Source organism: Medicago sativa, chromosome 4, assembly GCF_051527215.1.
Source record: "Medicago sativa cultivar Bolivia chromosome 4, Bolivia_mono, whole genome shotgun sequence".
In the NCBI taxonomy this organism is placed as follows: Eukaryota; Viridiplantae; Streptophyta; class Magnoliopsida; order Fabales; family Fabaceae; genus Medicago; species Medicago sativa.
In genome coordinates, this window is record NC_140752.1 from 80386161 (window position 1) to 80411376 (window position 25216).

Here is a 25216-nt window from a genome sequence, read left to right on the forward strand (position 1 = left end):
ATTTAGAATATTCACATTCTCTTTATGAGTGGTACTTTCTGCCCTGTGTAGCTAAAAAGGTCGCTGTTATCCGACATACAACATGATCACTATCACAACTTAAAGGCCAAAGTCTTATTTATATTATGAATAACATACATATTAAGAATAACACACAAAAGAACTTCATAATAAAAGGAAAAAACATATATAAAAAAGCAGGCATTAAGCTAATGTTTTTTACTACTAATTTATAACAGGGTGAAGCTCATCATATTATGACGTACCATCTAAGGTCAATCTAAGAGTAAGACTATTAAGACCTTTGCTTTAGACCTCCCACAAAAAATAATTTTTCATTAGATTTTATAAACAAAACAGCCTCTTATACATACAGATTGAAAATGTTCATATATTAAAATTTATTTTAAACCTCACATATAGTTAAAATTTATTAGATAACTTCCGATACCATCTCAACTCTTTTATATCATAAGATGCATGATTCATCTCTCTCCCTCCCTCTTTTATGATATTCTTTTTTCTTTTCTCTCGCTTTTCCTCTCTCTTTCTTAAATTCTTACCATCCTTTAATTTTTCTTTTGATTCTTCATTCTTTTCACTTTCTTTTTCTCTCAATTCCTCGTTCTATTTTTTTCATTTGATTCCTCTTTCTTATCACTTTCTTTTAAATTTTCCTTTCTACCATTTCCACATTCTTTTTGTGGAGTTCTCAAAGAAGATAAGAATGTGCAAATCACTTTCTCATTATTATTTTCATCTTCTCCTAAGTTTCAATGAATGACTTTCCATACCTTATTTGATGATTTAATCCCACCAATGCATAATCTTTTAAATCATGGTCTGCAACCTGCACTTCTTAAACATTAGTATAGGTTTTCCAAGCAAAAATTGTTTAATTTTTGTCTTCCTTCCTTACAAGCTTTCTTGGTATCCATCTTTAAGCATGAAATTCACTTTTTATTTCAACAAAAACACACCAAACAAGGGGAACTTGGGTTGGGAAGCACATATGTGTTGGGTCATTGAGGGGAGCTTGGGGGACCGTCCACATCGAGGCTAGAACAACCACACAAGCAAGAGAAACGCCACACTCTTACCCAACTGTTGGATCATGGGGGGAGCCTGGGGACCGTCCACATCAAGGTTATCAACAAAAACACACCAAACAAAGGGGAACTTGGGTTGGGAAGCACATATATGTGTTGGGTCATTGAGGGGAGCTTGGGGGACCGTCCACATCGAGGGTAGAACAACCTCGGGGGACCGTCCACATCGAGGCTAGAACAACCACACAAGCAATTCAACAAAAACACACCAAACAAAGGGGAACTTGGGTTGGGAAGCACATATGTGTTGGGTCATTGAGGGGAGCTTGGGGGACCGTCCACATCGAGGCTAGAACAACCACACAAGCAAGAGAAACGCCACACTCTTACCCAACCGTTGGATCATGGGGGGAGCCTGGGGACCGTCCACATCAAGGTTATCAACAAAAACACACCAAACAAAGGGGAACTTGGGTTGGGAAGCACATATATGTGTTGGGTCATTGAGGGGAGCTTGGGGGACCGTCCACATCGAGAGTTTATCAACAAAAACACACCAAACAAAGGGGAACTTGGGTTGGGAAGCACATATATGTGTTGGGTCATTGAGGGGAGCTTGGGGGACCGTCCACACATATATGTGTTGGGTCATTGAGGGGAGCTTGGGGGACCGTCCACATCGAGAGTTTATCAACAAAAACACACCAAACAAAGGGGAACTTGGGTTGGGAAGCACATATATGTGTTGGGTCATTGAGGGGAGCTTGGGGGACCGTCCACATTATATCCAACAGTTGGGTAAGAGTGTGGCGTTTCTCTTGCTTGTGTGGTTGTTCTAGCCTCGATGTGGACGGTCCCCCGTGGTTGTTCTGCTCTCGATGTGGACGATCCCCCAAGCTCCCCTCAATGACCCAACATATATGTGCTTCCCAACCCAAGTTCCCCTTTGTTTGGTGTGTTTTTGTTGATAAACTCTCGATGTGGACAGTCCCACAAGCTCCCCTCAATGACCCAACGGTTGTTCTACTCTCGATGTGGACGGTCCCCCAAGCTCCCCTCAATGACCCAACGGTTGTTCTACTCTCGATGTGGACGGTCCCTCAAGCTCCCCTCAATGACCCAACACATATATGTGCTTCCCAACCCAAGTTCCCCTTTGTTTGGTGTGTTTTTGTTGATAAACTCTCGATGTGGACGGTCCCCCAAGCTCCCCTCAATGACCCAACACATATATGTGCTTCCCAACCCAAGTTCCCCTTTGTTTGGTGGTGTGTTTTTGTTGATAAACTCTCGATGTGGACGGTCCCCCAAGCTCCCCTCAATGACATGTGTTCTTCCCAACCCAAGTTCCCCTTTGTTTGGTGTGTTTTTGTTGATAAACATGGGGGGAGCCTGGGGACCGTCCACGGGAGCCTGGGGACCGTCCACATCAAGGTTAGAACAACCACACAAGCAAGAGAAACACCACACTCTTACCCAAAACCTTAAGGCAATGGGTTTATGAGTCCTCTTACTTATAAGGTGTTCAACCTTTACTCTTTTATCCGATGTGGGACATATAACTCACACTTGCACACAACAATATGTAATGAGTATCTCATGCTCCAAACAAAATCAAAATACGCATAACAATAAAATAAATTTAAGTGTTTGGCATAATTTATACAAAGTCTTGACCACACATTTTATGACAATTTAAATCAAATAAAATAAAACAAATGGGCATCATGCCATGCACCCAAATCTCATTATATATTCTTAAAACTAATTTTCAACTCTTGAAAGTTGGGTTTAAAGTGTCCCTTAAAGGTTCATATCATTGGGGCACTATGTTGAGTTGCTACTATCATCATCACTATTATCCTCTTCAACAACAAGTTCATCAGCAACATCATTATCATCATCGACAACAAGTTCTTCATTATGCAAATTCCGATTAGCAGGTAAAGCCAATATATATCTTTGGGCAACAAAATCTTCTTCAACAAAATATTCTTCCTCTTCTTCTTCCTTACAATCAACAACTTCCTCTGGTTTTTCCACTATAGGTAACTGGGGAAATTCTTCTTTAAGTAAAGTCAATTCCTATGCCATGCCGAACATAACCTTATTGATTAGATTTTCATTAAGATAAAATATTTTGTTTATGTAAAATGAAATATATGTGTATAACTTACTTCTTTCAGAAACTTGTCAATATCCGGACAGAGCAAAGCAATCAATGCATCATAATTTGGATCATCTCTCAGTGAGAGTTGGTCAGGACAATGTGTGCGACAAACAAGACATTCATTTTTTCTGCAATTGATGACAAGAAAATATATTACAACTAAATAATCAACACAATTCAAACTAAAAATATGTGCAATATTGATAAGTAAATATGGTGGAAGTTCAAGGAAAAACCCAAAGCGCATGCACTTGTCTATGCACTCTTCGCAGAAACGATGCAGGCATTCTCGTATAGTTTTTGTTTTACGAAAGATTTATACAAACTACATTTTTTTTGAAGTGAAAACAACTTTCATTAAACAAAAGTTGGAACACAGCCATCATGTGCCCAACCAAGACTTTCTCAAATACCCTATTGTATCTTTACTTTGAACAAATTATTTTTTTAGAAATATTTTCTTTCTCAAAGATAAATATCATGAAGCTAGACTTAAAACAAAAGTTGTGAATGAGATACACAACTTCCATTTAAAAGACGTGTATTACTCTTTATGCAAAGTTACGTCCAACATTATTTCATATGTATAATCTAAATATTACCGTAGATTTTCTCATCAACTAATATTAAATTGGTTTGTTCAACATTTTGACCATTTCATTTGATCAAATATTGTTACATTTTCTCATTAGAACAATTTTTCATAAAATTACCCATATTTGCAGTAATAAATAAGGAAATCTAGCATTAATTATAAATTACATACCAAAGCAAATAGGGCACTCAATCTCATGCATGCTTGATGATGACATTCTGTCATTACGTAATATTAGGGACTTATTGTGACATTTTGATAGAGTTCTCATGCAATTTATACTGTTCTGGAGTGCAAAAAGCTTAAAATTTGAAGTCTGTTCGAAGGAAATCGCGCCACGCCAATTTCAAGCCGTGCTGCGATTTTTGAAGCAAAATTACATCCTCCCTGTTTGAGGGAAATCGCGGCACGCCAATTAACAAGGCGCGGCGCGATTTTGACGGGTCAGGCCCATGACTTCTATAAATACTGCACTCAATCTGAAGAACAAGGGTTACGATTTTGGAGAGCAAAGTGCGATTTTGAGACATCGGAGACGGCTAGAAGGGCGATTTCTTCATCCTTTTACCAATTCATGTATGTTTTAATTATTTCATTGATTATGCTATTTGTAAACTCGATTATGAGTAGCTAAATCTCTTAGAGATTAGATCCGAGATGAATCTTTGTAACCCTAATTGACACATGTTGCTGTGAAACTCTATTTTGTTTATGAATTCAATTCTAGTTTATTCAATTCAATTGTTCTTAATGCTTTTTATATCTTGATCACATATAACTTGATTTCGTGAGAATGAATGACCACTGACCATGGCTTTCAACTTAGACCTAATTGAATTGTTCTAATAAACAGGGTTAGTCTAGGAATAGATAATCGTTTGTTAGTGATAATAGGTTAACGTTCGGTAAAACCTTCAAGAATTAATAGACCACCTAAGGAATTAGGGGCTGTAGTTTAAGAAGAGAGTCCTAACTCAAGGGATTGATTAGGGCTATTTTGTTAATCATCGTAAACTAGAAGAGGGTTCATAACAAATAGGTGCAGTAGACCAATTAGGGGAACTTAGAGGATTCGACGGATCTGATCTCATCTTTCTCTCTTATTTTCTTAATCAAATCTAATTTCTTTTATTTGATTTCATAAAATCAAACCAAATCTTCTGCCTAGTGGCAAACTAAAAATAAACTTTACACATCCTAATTATATAACGAAATTGAATTATAGAAGTTAAAAACAGTCCTCGTGGGATCGATATTTTTACTACTTCGATAGTATTTGGTGCACTTGCCAAACGTCTATCAAGTTTTTGGCGCCGCTGCCGGGGACTGTTGATTTATTTCAACAAGGCAATTACGTTATTATTTAGGATTTCTGTCTTTTATGTTTTTGTATATATATATATATAAAAAAAAAATATTATGCTTTGTTTTCTTCTCATTGTACTGTGCTACTGAAAAGTTTATCCAAGTTTTGCAGCTATGATAGACAGGTTACTCCTCTATGACACAGAAGAGATTGCTAAGTTGCAGTATGAAAAATATATGCTATCTTTTAAGATCAAAATTTTGGACAACAAAATCTCGAGTTGTGGTCATTATGAGGCGAATCAACCAGGTAGTGATGGTGAAGGGAAGAAAGAGGTGATCAACATCGATTACAATACTCAACTTCAGAATATTTTAGATGATTTCTTGGTGTCAAATCAAGTTTTATTTAAAAAGTTTGATGTTCAGTGTGGTGATCTTGTTGAGAAAGCACATGAGTCTCAGAGGAAGCTGGTTCAGATGGAGATTGAGTGTCACAAGGTTGTGGTGGAAGAAAATCCAAAAGTGAGGAGTGCTGACATTTTCCCGAAGTCTGAACAAACAGGGGTTGAGGAAATCACTCGTGTGCAGATGGATGCACGTCCTTCTCTACGGTGGGAGAGCTTAAACTCTAAAGGTTTAACAGTGAGAGCATGGGAGCATCTACTTCTTTGCTACAAATTCATGGAATTCCTACCAAACAAGAGGAAGAAGAAGGATGATATATTCTTTCTGACATATTTGCCACCCTAACAGTGGTTGAAGCGTCAAGCTCAATGACGTAAAAGAAAGCGCTGGGTGGGAGGCAACCCACTGTTTAATTTTCAGGTATGATTTTATTGCTTTCAAAAATAAAAACACAAAAATATTTTTCTTTTCTTTTTAATATGAGGCAGGAAAGTTTTCGAAAAATTGTTCTAGTACCTCCTATCAAGAAAATCATGCAAGGTACTGATGTCTTGCATGATTCTCTCTTCAAAAGTTTTTCAAAAATTCAATAAGACTCAGGCATTTTTCAAGAAAACAAGTTTTGGCATGAGAGAACTCCCTGTTTCTACAAAATCGTGCCGCGCCTGTATATGGCCGCAGCGCGATTTTTCCCCTCAGCCTATAAAAACCTCACTATTCATCATCAATTTCATTCCATTTTTCCTACTTTTCTCTACCAAAAATTTCCCTAGACTTCCCATTCACGAATTTTTCCCATCTTAATCTACCTTATCACTTCCTAAACATCATCAAACCACAATCCAATCACAAATTCATCAATCCAAACCATTATCATTCACAATCCATCACAACCCATCATAATTTTCCCAAACTTCACAAAACTTCCTTTTCACCATCTTCCTTACCCACAAATGGCCTCCAATCCACGAAACACCCGCTCAAAGAAAGCCACCAACCCCAAGCCATCCATAAGCAAAGCCAAACGCCCTCGTACCGCATCGGAACCACCCAAAAACGCCATTCATTTTATCAATGACCAAGCCCAAGAGTTCCACAAAGCCATGAAAAGTTTTGAAGTTGTGGGGGAGAGGAAGTTTGATTTCACAAAGCTAGTGAAATATCCTTTCTTTGAATCTGAATTAAGAAGGAGGGGGTGGACGAGGTTGAATGAGATGATCGACGAAGCAAACAACAAAACGGTGATCGTCGAATTCTTTGCAAATGCAAGGGTGTCCGATACACCCTTTCAATCTTTTGTTCGAGGAAAGTACATTGATTTCAGCCCGGATGCTCTCAACGCATGGCTGAATGTTCAAGCACCGGAGGAGTGTTGGGTTGAAAAATTGAGGAGGGAGAGATTTGCTATTACGGAGGATACCTTTGATGAGATCATCACCACCATGTGTAGGCCTGGGTCAACTTGGAAAAAGTCCCGGGTGCTTACTTATGCGGAGATGCTGCCGGTACCCAAAGCATGGGTGTCTTATGTGGTCCAGACTCTTGAGAGTGCATCTTGCACTTCTGAAATTCCTCTCAAGAGGGTGCTTGCTGCCTATGCCATCATCAAGGAGCACCCTATAGATATTGGCCGCCTCTTGGCCAATAGTCTTCATGATCTAGCAACCGGAAACACCACACAATTGGGGCATGGGAGTCTAATTAATTGGTTGTGTGAGCAAGAGTTGGTGCCGGCTTATGATAGTGATCTCAACACAAGCAATATGAAGCCAATCACCGACTCGGTAATGGATGGATTTATGAAGAAATATGAGGGCTATATGAAGGAGAGAGAGAGGGAGGCAGCGAGGCAACAACAAATGGAGCAAGGAGGGAGTAGTAGCCAAGGGGGTTATGCTCCCCTTCACCCAAAGCTTGAGGAATTCATGCATGTGCAAGCTAATTGGATGAATGAGACTTCGGACCAGCTGTGGGTGAACCGTCCTAGGTTCTCAGCTGCGTTTGCTGCGGAGGCTCAATTGCATATGGGTCCGATTAGTGGGTCTTACGAGAGGTTTGGAGGCTCCCGTGAGCGCATGGAGCAATATTTTACACATCAAGAAGAGTATGGGCTGCGCATGAGGAGGGAAATCACTGATGATTTCAATACCACCGAGCAAGATCAAGGGGATGGCATCTTTGAAGGATTGAGGACACCGGGGGCTGGACACTCGGATGATGATCAGGACATGGGCTGATCTACTGATGGATTAGCATTTTCTGCTTTGTATTTTATTTTTCAGTCATTTTTCTTTTGGTGTATTTTCTTTTTATTTTCTTTTTAATGTCGAAGTCCATTGAACTTATTTCCCTATTGTAATTGCTCCTGCACTTGTTTATTATTAATGAATTTGTTTTGTTTCATGTGACCTATTCCAGTTTAGTAACAGTTGTTTGATGAAACGGTGTTCCAAAAGTTCTAAAGGAGGGGTGACTTGATTCAAAGGCGAAGTGTACGGCGTTGCTAGGTAGTCACATACTCCCAGAAATCTCAGCCATAAGGTTCATTGCCAAATCTTGTTTTTCAATTTACTTATATTTAGATTAGTTTTCCATGCGACTACATTTCTAGAACTTGCATTGTTTCTCTATTATTGATTGGTCTCTGTCAATTACACACTGAGGCAAAAGTGCTTGGTCCTGTGAGCCTTTTTGAAGCCTACCCTGTTTTAATTTGTTAAATTTATCCTTTCTTAACCAATTGTGAGCCGGTAGGATTAGAACTTTTTGTTCGGTGACAAACTACATTACAAGCCTAGAGACTTTTAGGACTTGTCCCTTAATGAATTTCTGAGTTAAGGCATTGTAGAATGTTGCTAAAGATTAAGTTTGGGGTTGCTATTGGAATTTGCAACCAACTAAGTTTGGGGTAGGGGTACTAGAGAATAAGAGAACAAAAATGAAAGAAATATGAATGCAAAATACACACAAAAATGGTGTATCAAAAAAAAAAAAGAAAGAAATTGAATGATGAAAAAGGGACAAAACATTGAAAATCCGAGTAACTTCAAACTCGAGTGTCCCTAAATGTTAAAAATGTTCTCTAGTACCTTTGCATTGATTGTATTTCCACAAGGTGAATGAATGAAGGAATGAATTTTGTGCTTTAACTTCCGTAGGAATGTCTAACTCAAATTTTTTGTAGCCTACTTATCCAAATATATCCCACCTTTCACCTAAGCCCCGTTATAACCCTAAAGACCTCAAAAGTGTGTAATGATATTGACTTGGATTGATATTTAGAAACTTTTCAAGCGTATGGTAATATGTAGACCTGCATGTCGACTGGTAGAACCCTGTTTCAATTTGATGCGAGGAGTTGTGAATTGGTGGATGCGAACAAGTCAAACTAGCTCATCTTTAGCTAGAAGGAGAATGAACTTTTGGGTACTATCGTTTTGTCAGGTAACTGTTATTTTACTGTCATTTGTCACTGTTGCAAGCAAATTCCTTGAGGACAAGGAATGGTTTAAGTTTGGGGTTGTGATGACATTCTGTCATTACGTAATATTAGGGACTTATTGTGACATTTTGATAGAGTTCTCATGCAATTTATACTGTTCTGGAGTGCAAAAAGCTTAAAATTTGAAGTCTGTTCGAAGGAAATCGCGCCACGCCAATTTCAAGCCGTGCTGCGATTTTTGAAGCAAAATTACATCCTCCCTGTTTGAGGGAAATCGCGGCACGCCAATTAACAAGGCGCGGCGCGATTTTGACGGGTCAGGCCCATGACTTCTATAAATACTGCACTCAATCTGAAGAACAAGGGTTACGATTTTGGAGAGCAAAGTGCGATTTTGAGACATCGGAGACGGCTAGAAGGGCGATTTCTTCATCCTTTTACCAATTCATGTATGTTTTAATTATTTCATTGATTATGCTATTTGTAAACTCGATTATGAGTAGCTAAATCTCTTAGAGATTAGATCCGAGATGAATCTTTGTAACCCTAATTGACACATGTTGCTGTGAAACTCTATTTTGTTTATGAATTCAATTCTAGTTTATTCAATTCAATTGTTCTTAATGCTTTTTATATCTTGATCACATATAACTTGATTTCGTGAGAATGAATGACCACTGACCATGGCTTTCAACTTAGACCTAATTGAATTGTTCTAATAAACAGGGTTAGTCTAGGAATAGATAATCGTTTGTTAGTGATAATAGGTTAACGTTCGGTAAAACCTTCAAGAATTAATAGACCACCTAAGGAATTAGGGGCTGTAGTTTAAGAAGAGAGTCCTAACTCAAGGGATTGATTAGGGCTATTTTGTTAATCATCGTAAACTAGAAGAGGGTTCATAACAAATAGGTGCAGTAGACCAATTAGGGGAACTTAGAGGATTCGACGGATCTGATCTCATCTTTCTCTCTTATTTTCTTAATCAAATCTAATTTCTTTTATTTGATTTCATAAAATCAAACCAAATCTTCTGCCTAGTGGCAAACTAAAAATAAACTTTACACATCCTAATTATATAACGAAATTGAATTATAGAAGTTAAAAACAGTCCTCGTGGGATCGATATTTTTACTACTTCGATAGTATTTGGTGCACTTGCCAAACGTCTATCACTTGACAAATCTATGCTCACATATCTGAAAATAAACACCAATAGAGGAATCCACAAATGTTAGAATGTTGGATCCGTTACATTATGAAAATTCTAGAATTGTTTCAAAACATTATGATATATATATATATATATATATATATATATATATATATGATTTATATTTTCTTTTTTTATTTGTTGAAATGAAAATAAAAATAATTTTGAAGTAACCATGCCTTAATACTTCAGAGAGGTGGGTCACTTAATTGCTGAATTCCCACCCTTTTACATTTGTTTTTGATAGCCGAGCACAAAACATACTCAATCCATATACAAAGCATACAAAAATAAAATAAAAGTACCTTTGAATTTAGAAAAGAGCTACACTCTCAAGAGATATTTCATTGGATCTACACATCACTTGTAGAATTATAGTCTAGACACTAAGATATAATTAACTCTTAAAACATATTGTGACCATTTTAATATATTTAATTCACTAAAATAAAGTCATCATCCTAGAATGAAAATGGAGATGCTAAAAATTGCATTTTCAAAGGATTTCTTGAATCATAATGTGTGTGCCTACACGCATACACAATATATATGTGTGTGAGACATGTATTTCTGTAAGTGTGAGTTATAAGTTCCACATTGTATGGAAAAGTAAATATTGAGCAACATATAAGTGAGAAGAAGCATAAACCTAATTTCTTAATATTTTGAGTTAAGATGTGGTGTCCAACTGACTTGTGTGGTTTGTCATAACTCCATATGATGATCCCAATGTTTCTCTCATGAACCAACAATGCTATGAAAGTCGATGGTTATTTAAGGGACTTAGTTCTGATCTCAAAAGTCTCTCTGACAATGATAGTCAGAAAGTGTGTCCTCACCAAAAAACATGGTTCTTTTGATGCAATGTTGGTTGTTGAGGTATTGTTATAGATTTGATTCAAACTTGTAAATAGCTGTGCTACTTAACATTGGGAGTCGCTATCAACTTAATTCAATTCAAGAAATAAGAACTTCCTTCACATGCCATCTAAGCACAATAATTTATTTTATTTTTGAATGGAATCTAAGAACAATAATTTGATTAACAATTAATCAAATGTATATTTTATTGTAATAAATTGCAGAGTTAAAAGTGAGTATCTATGGTATACATATATGATTAGGTTTAATTAGGGTTGGTTCATGGGTAAGGCCTTCAAGACATTGCCTTAGACCTCTAAAATATAAAATTTTTACTTGATAAACAAATCCCATACTTGACTATTTGTAAGACTAGAATTAATAAAAAATATTCAGTTGTTAAAAAAAAAAATTCAGATTTAACATTATCTCAACAAAGATCAAATTAATTGATTTAATTATCAGCTGGAAAAGAAATATCAAAAAAAATTGATTACCTTAGTTTAAAAAATGATTTTGTATTATAAGTGCAAGAAAAAAATTAAGCCAAAACTTAGTAATTTTACTAAAATACTAATTCATTCTTCAAAGAAATGACTAATTACTTGTATTAACAAACAAACCTTAAAGGACCAAATTGACTCATCTTAAAGTTATGAGATCAAATTGAAATTAAAAAATGTGTTAAGGACCAAATGATATTTAATCCAAGATAAAATCAGACTAAACACCTATATAAGAATATATTGAGAAAGATTTGCAAATAATTCATATAAAATACATGTTGATGCCTTGAACCTTGCTATGAAGTAATTAATTATAATCTAATTAAGCAAAAGACCACGCAAAAAAAAAAAATTAAGCATGAGATCACACAAGCGAAAACCATAGTGACACTCTCAGCTGCCTCAGAGAAACATACAAAGATACACATACATCCTTATATCTTAAGTATGACAATGTATTTGATCCAAATTTAGGCCAAATATATGTATTTTTTTGCTTATATTTAAAATTAGACGGAGTAATTAAAATCCACATAAAAATTTAAAGGGGTGAAATAAATGATAGAAGAATAAAACAATAAATTATATAGCATATGAGAAAATATATGTGGAGTCGGGTTACATACTCTTCCTTTTCAGTTTTATCTTGTTCTTCAGCTTCATAGTCTGCTTCCTCTTCTCCATCATCATCACCATCGTCGTCATCATCATCCTTTTCACCATTTTCTTCTACTTCTTCATTATTAGAAGAATGCATTTGATCCGATCCTAATCCAAACAAATTAACAAGATAATAAATACATATAAATAAACAATAAAGGTTTATGAAACAAATCATTGGAATTCATAAGAAAATACAAAAAACAACCACATTATTGATATACGATTAAGAAAGAAGAAAAAACACTTACCGACTTCATATTTGGGTTGCTCCTGCAAGTTGTTTATCACTTTCTTAGTCTCCTCATTCTCTTTGAGAGACTCTTCATTAGAGCACATATTTCCTGACATTGTGATCAACTGGATAGATTTAGTTCTTCCTTAAGTTGCTTTTGTACCCTTGTGTATATAAAGGCAAAGGGTAATGATATAAGTTTAAAGACAATTTTGTAATTTAAAAGGTGATATGCTCTTCAAACGTGCTATTTCTCGAAGACTAGGTGTACCCATCCTAAGCAACTTGCACATGATTATTTCCCATTTTATTTATTGATATTTATTCTTCCTTTTTTGGCAGTACCAAATTGAATTAATGGAAATATTTATTAACTTATAAAAATAATATTATACCAAAAAATATATTTGACCTACTTAATGATATATAATTTTTTATATATTATTACTAATAAATTTCAAAATAAGTAATATAACAAATTAGGAAAATAATTTTCACAATTTAATACTCCGTCTTTCCAATTCTATATAAAAATATTAACTTATTTTGATTGTAATTTTTTTAAGTAGTACCAAACTGAAGTAATGAAAATATTAACCATTACTTATTGTAGGAAAACAGATGACATGTTATATTGATAGAAATATTAAATGTAAAGTTTAAATATAAAAACCATTGAATAATAGAAATAAATATTAAATAATACCAAACAAATAAATAATAAATTCCAGTCAAAAAATGTGAACAACATATGCTTTTAAATATTAAAAATTAGTCCTTTAAAAAATAAAAAATATACTTACCAAAAATAAAAAATTAGTTCTTTTAGGTAAATAGTGTTGACTATAAAATATAAATACATGCATTATATACAAAAAAGAAATTTTATGAAAATATTCATTAATAAATAAAATTTTAATACTTACCAAAAATAAAAAATTACTATTAATAAAAAAATAACTTCCAAGCAAAAAAATTTGAAAAAATTAAATTATTAAATATAAAAAAATTTCCTATAAAAGAAATATAAACATACTATATACGATTAAAATATAATTGTTGGAATTATTTAAAGTGTAGGTCAGTATTACCCCTAAAAAAAGTAGTGTAAGTCAGTTTTGGAAACTAGTTAAGTTAATGATATATATTACATTTTTTTTGAAAGGGATATATATTACATTTGTTGACTATAAATTATTAAAATATGTATGATATATAAATAAATTTCATGAACATAATCATTAATAAATAAAAAAATTAATACTCCCTCGTCCCAATTTTATACGTAATTTTATATAATTTCATTGTTTTGGGAAGGACAATACATAATATACGCTAGGTCTAAGGTTCGAACCCCGGACGCCACAAAAAAAGAAAAATATTTTTGACCAATTTTTAGTGTCCTTTTCTGTTAAGTTGTGTTAATTAACATTATGCTAATATTTTTTGTTAATTATTATTATTATTATTATTATTATTATTATTATTATTATTATTATTATTATTATTATTATTATTATTATTATTATTATTATTATTATTATTATTATTATTATTATTATTATTATTATTATTATTATTATTATTATTATTATTATTATTATTATTATTATTATTATTATTATTATTATTATTATTATTATTATTATTATTATTATTATTATTATTATTATTATTAGTAGTAGTAGTAGTAGTAGTAGTAGTAGTAGTATAGTCAAGAATATTTATTGTTAATTATTATATGAAGAAAACTAATGACATATTATATTGACAATCTCAACCACTCAATGTTTTTTTTAGCTCATAACTGCTTGCAACAAAAACAAATGGATGGTTTTGATTTAACTGGATACATTTTTCACGGGAGACAATCTCCACTCCTTTTATACGGGTTTGTTTTGGTCTTTCACGTTGTTAGAGAAGCTAATCCTATTTGTACTTTTATTTTATTTTTAAAAAATACTTTATCATATTTTTGCAACAAAATAATTATTAAAAAATATTAACATACATCCAAAACAATTTATGTTTTTATGAGTGAAAACAAATTATATCCCTTAATATAGTTATTAATTTAACTATATATGATTTCTTTTAATCTACAGCTGTCTTAGAGTTTGTTATTGTTTTGGATCAGACCTCATGATTCAACTGTCCAATAGTGACTCATCTAAAGCCTTACAACGACCCATCTATTTAAGATCTGCAAACGATCACAACGTCTTTTGAAGGCGCTCGCACAATACATTCAAGGCTCATCACAACACAAAATGAGATATCTTGATGACCTCATCTATCAGCTTACCACCCAATGATCATTATTGGCCTCCGATGTCTATACAGAAATGACACCTCTGCCTCACATAGGTTAAACGATACTTTATGCAAACTCATAAAGTTAAGGCTAAACTTTGAACACTTTTCACTCTCTCTTAAGCAAATACTAAGTTGAGTGTTAGAGCATGCGTCTGTTTCACAGATGTCGTCATCGCTCGCTCTAACCATCACTAGGAAACTCATTGGAGCATCTTCTCCATTGTACCAGTCCTCCATTGCTTGAGTATCGTAACCAATTCATCCTTAAACTATGTTCTTGGGTAGATCAGTTATAATAACCACACAAATTTATATTTTAAGTTAAGAACCATGTGAAGAGCAGTCAAAATTTATATCACTTAAAACATACAAAATATTTTTTTTGTAAAACATTTCCCGTGCAGGCACGGGTCTCAAACTAGTGATTCTTTAAGTCTAAAGAAATGTTTGTTTATGAATTCATCTGATCATGTATACTTTAGAAGGCTTCTGAAGTCACAAAACATATTTCTTGCTCAACAAGTTATAAGTTTATTCTATTTAAGGATCTTATTTCCTTCATTTTCATTAAAAAATAAATGAAAACCTACTTAGGTATTTGTTATGAATCATTAACCTACAACCTACCAAAACTCCTATTCCTCTTCTCGGTTTCACTTGAAATCACTCTCCTTCCATCTTAAAATATCATTCACTCTCTCATCTATTCTAACTATCTCCATTTTGATACTTGTTTTCTGATTTCAATCTCAAAATGGCAAGGAAAAAAAACTACTTTCATTAATGAGATTGAATGAAAGTAACACATCTTGTAGACTATCCTTAATCATCACCATAAAATGAGATTGAATCTTAACCTAACACTGATTCTCAAACTCAAATTGAACCCATGTCTCAACTTGAGCGTGTTTCTCCAACTTAACATATCTCTAAACCTCAAACCGAAGTTGATTCTCAACCCCGAACTTCAACTTTCCCATTGTTACTCACACACTATGAAGAAGTTCTCAACCTTACAACATTGAATATGGTCAAACCTTTTTTTTTTAGTGGCAAATGTTAGCAGTTATTTTGTTAGATTAATATTTTCTTCTTCACCGAATTTGAACCCAGGACCTCCAACTCCTTTTTCCTTAGCTCAAACCAGTTGACAAAACCGTGCACTCAAGACAAAATAGTGCAAATCTTTAAATCTCAAAACCTTCCTAAATTTTGCACAACATGTATCTACATTCAATTTTTCCAAGAGTTGGAAGTCTTGAAAATATCAACACAAGTGATCTTTGTATCATCTACCATCTGATGAACAAGAAACCAATTAATATCAACTACCTCATTATCAACCATATGATGAAGGTTGCAGAGAATCCCATGAAAAGTGCTATCGTGCCTTATGGAACTTTAAACAAAGTGTTTAAACGCTTCAAATTGCCACTGAAAGATGAGAATATTGATACTAACTATCAAATCTTTGATAAGAGAAACCAGATCAACATGAAGATTTTTCAGCCATTATCCTACAGAGAAACTTGCTATAAGCAACCACTCTTGTTAAATCTCAAAGCCCTTCACCACTAGTTAGGGCTCCTTCCAATAGAAAGAGAATCGACTCTGTCATAAGTAAGAGAATGGTAAAACACATCTTTCAAGGAGAAGGAAAAGGATCCTCAAGAAAGAAAGAATAGGAGGAGAAGAAAGAAGAAGAAAAGAAAGAAGAATATGACAATCAAATTAAAGGAAATGAGGAAAAAGAGATTGGTATTAAAATAAATCTGAAGAAAATGAAGAAGGAGAAACAATTATCTTTCAAAAGATAATAATGTTGATGATGTGTTACTTTGAGAAGGTCACCTATTAGATCATTCTACATAGCAATTTTAGAACGAAGCTGATTGTCAAGTCTTGCCTGAAAAAGATGATTCTTATGCTGAGAAGTTGGAGAAGTTTATTGAAGCATGAATCTTTGATCTCTATAAACTTGTTCATAAAGTTTTGAACCTCCAAATGTTTTCGTTATGACTTTTATTCTTTGTTTTTAAATCAACTTATGTGTGTGTGACTAAACACTGTTTCTTTGGTCCTGTGACCATATTAAAATTTCTCAATTATGTGTATCCTTCTCATTTAAGAGTAAACTTTTTCAGATATATTTAGAATATTATTACAATAGTTTGCACCAATTATTTTTTTTAACAAAAGATGAATTTAGTTTAAATATTTAAACACTAAAAACTTAAAATTCATATTTAAGAAAATCTTTTGAAAGATAAATTTCTATAATATATTAAGAAAATCTTTTGAAAGATAAATTTCTATAATATATTAAACATGAGTACAAAAAATAATTTATAGTTTTGAAGGATACTCACGAGTTTATTTTTATGCATAGACCAAAAGTCGTGGGCGAAAACATTTAATAGACCAAAATTTGTTGGAAAATTTTAGAGGGGTCAGAAACTTATTCAACTGTTTTTTGGTATAAAAATAATTTATTCATTCTTTCAAATCTGTAGATTATATCGAAACCAACACAAATTGCATGTCGCTAAAACTGTAAAAGATGAATTTATAAACAAACTCACAACATATAAGTTAACAACATGAAACTGAAAAATCTCTACAAAAACTGACATGCTTAAGTAACAAGAATGATCCTACCTCCGAATTTGTAGCGTTGATACCCAAATCATTATTGGTTGAATCTACTGTGAGTTCAAATTGATTTGTCAATCTGATCGGAACAACCACAACATGTGTTGGTACATATAAAATACTAGTGTGTGTGCGCGCGCGCGCGTGTGTGTTTATTGAATAAAAAAACATCAGCAGTACATTGGATAAGAGTCTTACATTACCACAAGAAATTTTGTCATTACCCATGGTCAAAAGTCGTCTGTAAGTGAAAAAAGTCGTGGGTAATCTTAACCACAACTTATCGAAGGCTACTAGACCGTGGAAAAAAGCCTCGTCGGTAACCTTACCACGTCCATAAAAGCCAACTGTAATTACCCTCGGCCACACCATGGGTAATTCGTGGATAATCATTGTTTTAACAACAAATTAATGTTCAACATTACCCATGGTTAAACTGTCAATAAAGTTACCCACGGCCAAACCTTGGATAAGGGTGTTTACTGAATAATTTTACCCACGGCTAAGCCCTCGGTAATATAAATTAAAATAGAAAATTGGCATACATTTATATAGGTCTATTTCATCCATATTGAAAAAATTAAGAAGATTATGTATTATATGACATCTTTCAAAAGTTCAATGACACAAGAAGTCAATTAAAACAAATTGTAATAACTTTATCATAGAATACATACAAAAGACATAGGACACAAATTGAATCCCCATGAAAAAAAAATGCTTAAATACAAAAAAAGAACATGAAAAATACTTCACTTCTTTTGACATCTTTATAAGTTTAGCGGACAAGAGCGAATACGACGAAGGCCTGCAAGGTTTCAAATATTTAGCATCACAACCATACTTTCATATGAAATATTTAGAATCAATATTTTTTTTTAAGATATGATCAATATACAATGAAACAAAAGATAATATCCAAACAAATGCATCATCAAATAAATTGTAATAAACATAAGAGAAAGATCAAAGACATCACTCAAGAATAGCAACTCCATTGTTTGGAAATGCAAGTGGCATTGTTGTCCAGTGCTAGTTTCCTGAACTTTTTCATGTCAGCACTATACGCCCCTGCATCAAATAATCTCCACTTATGCTGCTGTATGAAGCACTCTATCCAGGATTCACTCTGCCCTGATTTGGGACTTGTAGTGAAGCATCTCCCTCCACTACCCGTAAAATCTATTTAATTAACTAACATACATGATATATTACATAACATAAGCCTAGATACTGAAATTAATTAATAAACCAGCATAAGTAAAAAGGTTTTCATGCTAGGGATCACCAGTGCCTACATATCAAAGAACAAGAGTAGTCATATGCACATAATTAGTTAAGTATTATCCAGCAAGAATTTGTAAACAACACAAATTGCATGTAACTAAAACTGGAAAGGATGAATTTGTAAACAAACTCACAACATTTAAGTTAATACATACTTTTCATCAAATCCTTGGTTAAGGGGTATTCCTCTCAACGAGCGGTATAGGCGGTTGTTCGAGTTGTTTGAGAATTAGTGGATGTCGGTGGAAGTATGTTTTCTTTGGGTTTGTGAAGAGGGAGGAGAGACTTAGAAATGGTGGCAACGATTGTTTGCTTGGGAGGAGGAGTTGGTAGGGGAGTGTAGGACTTTACTTTACAGATTGGCCGTGGTAAGCATTTGCATTGGCATTTAGATTTGGTTGTTGGTTATTCTGCTTATTTTCATTCTCACGTTTGAGATTTACTTTGGTGTAAGGATATTCCTTTGAAGGTATTTGTGTTTGTTTGGCGTTTTCTTTGAATTCGGCTTCCTACCAAGGACAACTTATTTAGGCGAGACATCATTAATCAAGAATCGCAGCTTTGTGTGAGTGGGCGTAGTGCTACATAATCGGGTAATGACTTGTTTTTGGATTGTAACTTATTCAACAACGTTTGGCAACATGTTTGTCATTTTGATTGGTTTATCTGTGCATTTTGGTTATTTAACATGCGATTCAAAAGCTCGACGTTATATTATGTCTATAAGTTGGTTTTCTTGTGTTTAGGTAATATGGAAAGAGCAAAATAATAGAATATTTAGGCAAAAAGAAGACTTTATTCATCTTTTATTCGATAAAGTCAAGCTTCTATCCTTCCGGTGGCCGCTAAAGACAAAATAAGTTAATTTAGCTTTTGATTATCATAACTGTGGCTTAGCCCGCGCGTTCTCTTGTTTGGGTATTGATTAACATCTCTAGCTAGAGATCTTTTTCCTTTTTTTTTTCTTCTCTTTTCGTTTGATTACCAGACTTTGATGTTTCTCTCTAATACAAATTGTGCTAGGAGGAATGCTTATTATTGTTAATATATGAAAAATGTTAACAAGTACCTCATGAAAAAAAAATTATTGTTGAGACTATAGGAGGAATGCTTATAATTGTTAATAAAAATTCACTTTTATTATTGTTGATCTTCGAAAAAAATTGAATTTTGCTTTATAATTGAGTTCGGAGAAAGTATTCATTAATAAGCAAATGCGTATAAAATACGGTCAACATGCAAAATTACTGCTGACATCTCTTTTTGAATAAAATTGTCAAAAAAATCTCTATTTTTGAATAAAAAAACGGTCAAAGTAAAACAATCAATTTAATTCCAAGTACTATATAAACTTTGGAAACTTATTTTTTTAGGGAATAAACTTTGTAACCTATAATGACATCATGTTAAGTCAAAGAGAATAGTTTAATATGGTTATTGTTTAAATTTAATTCCAAGTAATATATAAACTTTGGAAACTTATTTTTTTAGGGAATAAACTTTGTAACCTATAATGACATCATGTTAAGTCAAAGAAAATAGTTTAATATGGTTATTGTTTAATGAGTCAACATGAATAATTATTGTAAAAAGCAGCCAACATGCATAATAACTCATGAAATCTTTTTTTTAATAGTATAACGGCATAAAATTAAAGTTTAGATTCTTTATATCGAGCCAATTAAGTCCATAACTAATTAGAAATTTCTGTTTAGATTCTTTATGTTATTTCAGCCTAGATAAATCCACCATATAGTATTCTAAATGTAACACATTGACCATCATCAAACTCTCCACCAACGCTACGATGGACACTATCACAAAATTGTCCTTTCTCCTCTCAACTCTAACATTTTTTCTTTCTGTTCTTGGAACAACTTCATATTCTTCTTCTTCTTCATCATCATCATCACCCCTTGAAAACTTTTTCCAATGTCTTTCAAACCATTCTCCACCTTCATATCCTGCATCTAACGCCATTTACACTCCAAAAAACTCATCATTCTTATCCATCTTACACATGCACACACACAACAACAGATTTTCATCACCAACAGCACCAAAACCTCTTGCAATTGTAACATCCCTGCATGTGTCACATGTGCAAGGAACAATTATATGTGCAAAAAAATATGATCTTCAAATTAGAATCCGAAGCGGCGGCCATGATTGTGAAGGCCTTTCATATGTATCAGATGTTCCTTTTATTATACTTGACATGTTTCATCATGATTCAGTTGATATTGACATTGAAAATGGAACAGCATGGGTTGAAGCAGGTGCAACACTTGGCAAGGTTTATTATCACATTGCAAAGAAGAGTCAAGTTCATGCTTTTCCATCTGGGGTGTGTCCAACAGTAGCTACTGGTGGTCATTTTTCAGGTGGTGGTTATGGTAATTTAATGAGAAAATTTGGTCTTTCTGTTGATAATATAATTGATGCAAAAATTGTTGATGTTAATGGTAATATTCTTGATAGAAAATCAATGGGAGAAGATTTACTTTGGGCTATAAGGGGTGGTGGTGGTGCTAGTTTTGGTGTCATTCTTAAATGGAAGATTAAACTTGTTTCTGTGACTCCAAAAGTGACAGTTTTCAAAGTGCAAAAGAGTGTAGAAGAAGGTGCAGCCAAGGTTGTTTACAAATGGCAACAAGTTGCATCCAAATTGGATGAAAATCTTTTCATAAGAGCTACGTTTGACATAGTCAATGGTACTCAAACTGGTAAAAAGACAGTAAATGTTACTTTTATTGGAATGTTTTTAGGGCTAACTGATAAATTATTGCCTTATTTGAATGATAGATTCTCTGAATTGGATTTGAAGAAAAGTGATTGTATTGAAATGCCATGGGTCAATTCAACTCTTTATTGGTACAATTACCCAATTGGAACCCCGATTGAAGCTTTGCTTGATGTGCCCAAAGAGCCCCTTTATTCCAATTTTAAAACCATGTCAGATTATGTGAAGAAGCCCATTTCAGAGGGTGATTTGGGGTCAACTTTGGAGTTTATGGTGATTAAAGGTGATCGTATGCGGATGGAATGGAATCCTTATGGTGGGAAGATGCATGAGATTTCAGCATCAGAAACTCCATTTCCTCATAGGAAAGGAAATTTGTTCTTGATTGAATATTTGACATCTTGGGAGGAAGATGGAATTGAGGCTAGAAATCTTTACTTGAACATGGCAAAGACATTCTATGAGTTTATGACACCTTGGGTTTCCAACTTGCCTAGGGAGGCATTTCTTAATTATAGAGATCTTAATATTGGTGCAAATTATCCTAGTAATGCAACAACCAAAGTTGACATTGCACGAAGTTATGGGATCAAGTATTTTCGGGGTAACTTTGATAGATTAGTGCATGTTAAATCCAAGGTTGATCCTCACAATTTCTTTAGATATGAGCAGAGTATACCACCTCTTTTCCATTAGTTATAGAATGCTAGCTAATTTATTTAATTGGAAAGTTGTGGACCATTTGAATAAACAGGAGAAATTGTTGGGTTTTTTTTTTTAATATCAAAGTAAAGTTCATCAATAATAAAATATTCAATACATGTAGGAATATATAATATTATCACTTATTGCTAGATATGTATGTGGCTACTGTTGTTAAGATGTGAACAACTACATTTGTTTTTTGTTTTTTTTAGAGAACTCAACATGAGAATTTTTGAAATGAAGCCGTGTAACACTCTACAATCTTCTAAAATAGTAACAAACTCATAAAAAGTGGATGAAAAATGAAAACCATATCTACCACAAATTTGACATCCAACTAAAAAATACAAGTTTGATACGAAATAACTTCTCATTCATGAATAATTAACACTAAAATAAAAAATGTGTTTTTGGCGGCCAAAAGTCCTCACAAACTTGCAAAAACAACAACAAATCGCATGTTTGTGGTGTATTTGAGACGGTAAAAAATTCTCACATTTGAACGGGTGACAAGCAAATGTGAGTGTCTCACTACCACAAATGTCTATTTAAAAAATAACTGATGGACATTTTTTAAAGGTCCATCATATCATTTTTTTTTCTTAAAAAGTGTCATTTTGTGGCAGTGAGACACTCACATTTAAAAAAAAAGTAAACCGCCACAAATTACCAATTTTTTAATAAAGAAAACAATTTTAAAAAGGTAAAAACTTAGATAAAAATTAAAATTATATAAAGATAACAATTTTTAAAGGTTAAAACTTAAATAACAAAAATATAAAAATATTTTAAAATAAAAAAAATTAAGTTTATTTTAAAATTTTCAAACTTCAAAAATTTTAAACAAAAAATAGGAATAAATATATTTGAAATTTAAAATAGTAGGGAGAAGGAGAGGATAATATAATAGTATTAAGAATATAGAGAAAAAGTTGAGAGAAAATAAAAGTCAGAAATGAAGGAAAGAAACGAGATGTTTAATTTTTTTTAGAGAGAAGGTAGAGAAAAAGTTGAGGAGAAGATAGAAGTGGGAAATGGAAAGAAAAAAAATGAGAGGAATGAAATGTGTAAAAAATGATATGAGAATTTGTGGCGGCCTAGACTATTACAAATTTACTTCATAAATAAATTTGTGGCAGCCCCTAGAAAAACTAAATTTGTGGCGGCATAGATCCTCATATATAACATCCAAACAAATTGTGTGGAAGAATTTTTTTTGTCCGGTAATAGTAACATACACCCCTAGTCACTGTTACAAGTGAAAATCTATTTTGTTAAATAAATGATATATGTATCATATAATATAGACCACATACATAACTTCTTCAATAAACCTAAAATGTAGATTCTTATAATTGTTAAAAGATTGAACTGTTTTTGTAACAAAAAATTCATTTTATATATTTTTATTTAACAAACTAATATTTTTAATGATTTAATTACGATAAATAAACACGAATTAGATTCTAATTTTTTTAAAATGTAAAAAAAATCTCTAAATTATTATATGTCACAATTATTTTTATTCTAATCTGTAATAAATAGGGTCTATGAGGCCGTATGTTATAATTTTTTTAAAAAAAAACCACTTTAAAGAACATTATATCCGTTTGTTATATTTTTTTAAATGAAGATCTAAAAAAAAAATCTAAAAACTATTTCAAATGAAAAGATATTAAAAGTTGCTTTTCAATTTTTTTTTTTATGGAAGGTGGGTATTAATAAAAGCTGAAGGTAATTTTGTAAAAAAAAATTATTTTATATAGTTAAATCATCTTTGTAATGGTACTCATTTTGTTTTTAGTATATTTTGATTTTATTTACTATGTTTTGTGGAATGTAGGAATAGTTGTTAGTACTTACTATACTATTATCAATGATGATAATGGATGTCCATGGATATAAATAGTAGTTAACTCTTTTTTTTTTTGGTACAAAGTAATTAACTCTTTATATTTGATAAAAATGATATTTATGTCGTTCTTACATTTGTATGAATATTCTCTAGACGAGTATTAATTGATATTAAGATATTTTAGATATTTTCAAATATTAACGTGCAAAATGATTTTTTATACAAAAAAATGCATTATTATGAAAATAATTGAAATCATGTAGAATTTATTCCTTAAGCTTATTATTAATAATTGCGGCACTAATGATAATTTTGCAAGTGTTCCATACGAGTTTTAGACAATGTCTCTTGAAGTTACAAAATCAAAGTCATCCGGGTCGTCCCTAACAATTCAGAGACTCCGTTATAATTTTGACAATTTTTTATTTAAAAAGAATTAAAAAAAAATCTAACACTACTTATAGTGAAAAACAACTAAGTTGTAGTTAAACATAAGAGCAATGGTTCAAACATGAGTTTTATCCACTTACAAATAGATATATGTCCATGTATAATGCATAATCGACCGCAAAATTGTCGTCTTTCACACTTTTACCTACGAAAAAAATACCTTTAGTGACGGATTTTGGCCGTAGGTACAAGTTTTTTTTTTCTTTCCTTTTTTCAAATTCTTGAGGGCCCTCTAAGTTTGAGGCCCTATATCAAGGGCCTTGTTGCACTTGCACAAGGCCGGCTCTGAGAGTCAGACAAGTTACGAAAGTCCATTTCACCATGAGACTTACTAATTGAAAATGGGCAATGCTATATATATATAGCGACAAATTTGTCACGAATGGCTTACTTTTATTAAATAGCCGCCACTAACCATACAAGAGTAGTAAAAAATGAAATTGAAGAATTGACTTCCAACTGGACAAGATCACTCGTGATGGTTTGTGAGACTGATTGTCGCAATAAAAAGCATTTCCCATTGAAAATTGTCTCCTTAAAGCTAGTTTACCACTCTCTTGTTATCTCCACCAAAATGAATTACGAGTTTCTGAATCTCATCCCCTAAATACTGAGGACTAAGAAATAGATTGCATCATCAACTTGATCATCACTTCTCTACCTGTTATGGCTAACGATCCACCTGTGTTTGTGACCATTTTCTGAATTGCAAACAAAATCCGGTCTATAAAACTTCAGGATCATGTTGCTCCATATCTCAACCA

At 33.0% G+C, this 25216-nt stretch overlaps 1 protein-coding gene and 1 pseudogene across 1 annotated transcript; one reads left to right on the forward strand and one right to left on the reverse strand.

The window, feature by feature from the left end:
• Nucleotides 1-2727: 2727 nt before the first annotated feature.
• LOC146932452 (uncharacterized) lies at nt 2728-12560 on the reverse strand. Its single transcript, XM_085708370.1, has 7 exons — nt 12461-12560; nt 12176-12317; nt 10151-10168; nt 3985-4032; nt 3456-3536; nt 3227-3347; nt 2728-3134 (listed from the first exon to the last, which is right to left on the reverse strand). Exons 1-7 carry the CDS (start codon nt 12558-12560, stop codon nt 2877-2879), a joined length of 768 nt encoding a protein of 255 aa, XP_085564496.1. The 3' UTR covers nt 2728-2876.
• A 7946-nt stretch (nt 12561-20506) lies between these two features.
• LOC146932453 (berberine bridge enzyme-like 10 pseudogene) lies at nt 20507-22376 on the forward strand (annotated as a pseudogene).
• The last annotated feature ends 2840 nt before the right edge of the window (nt 22377-25216 follow it).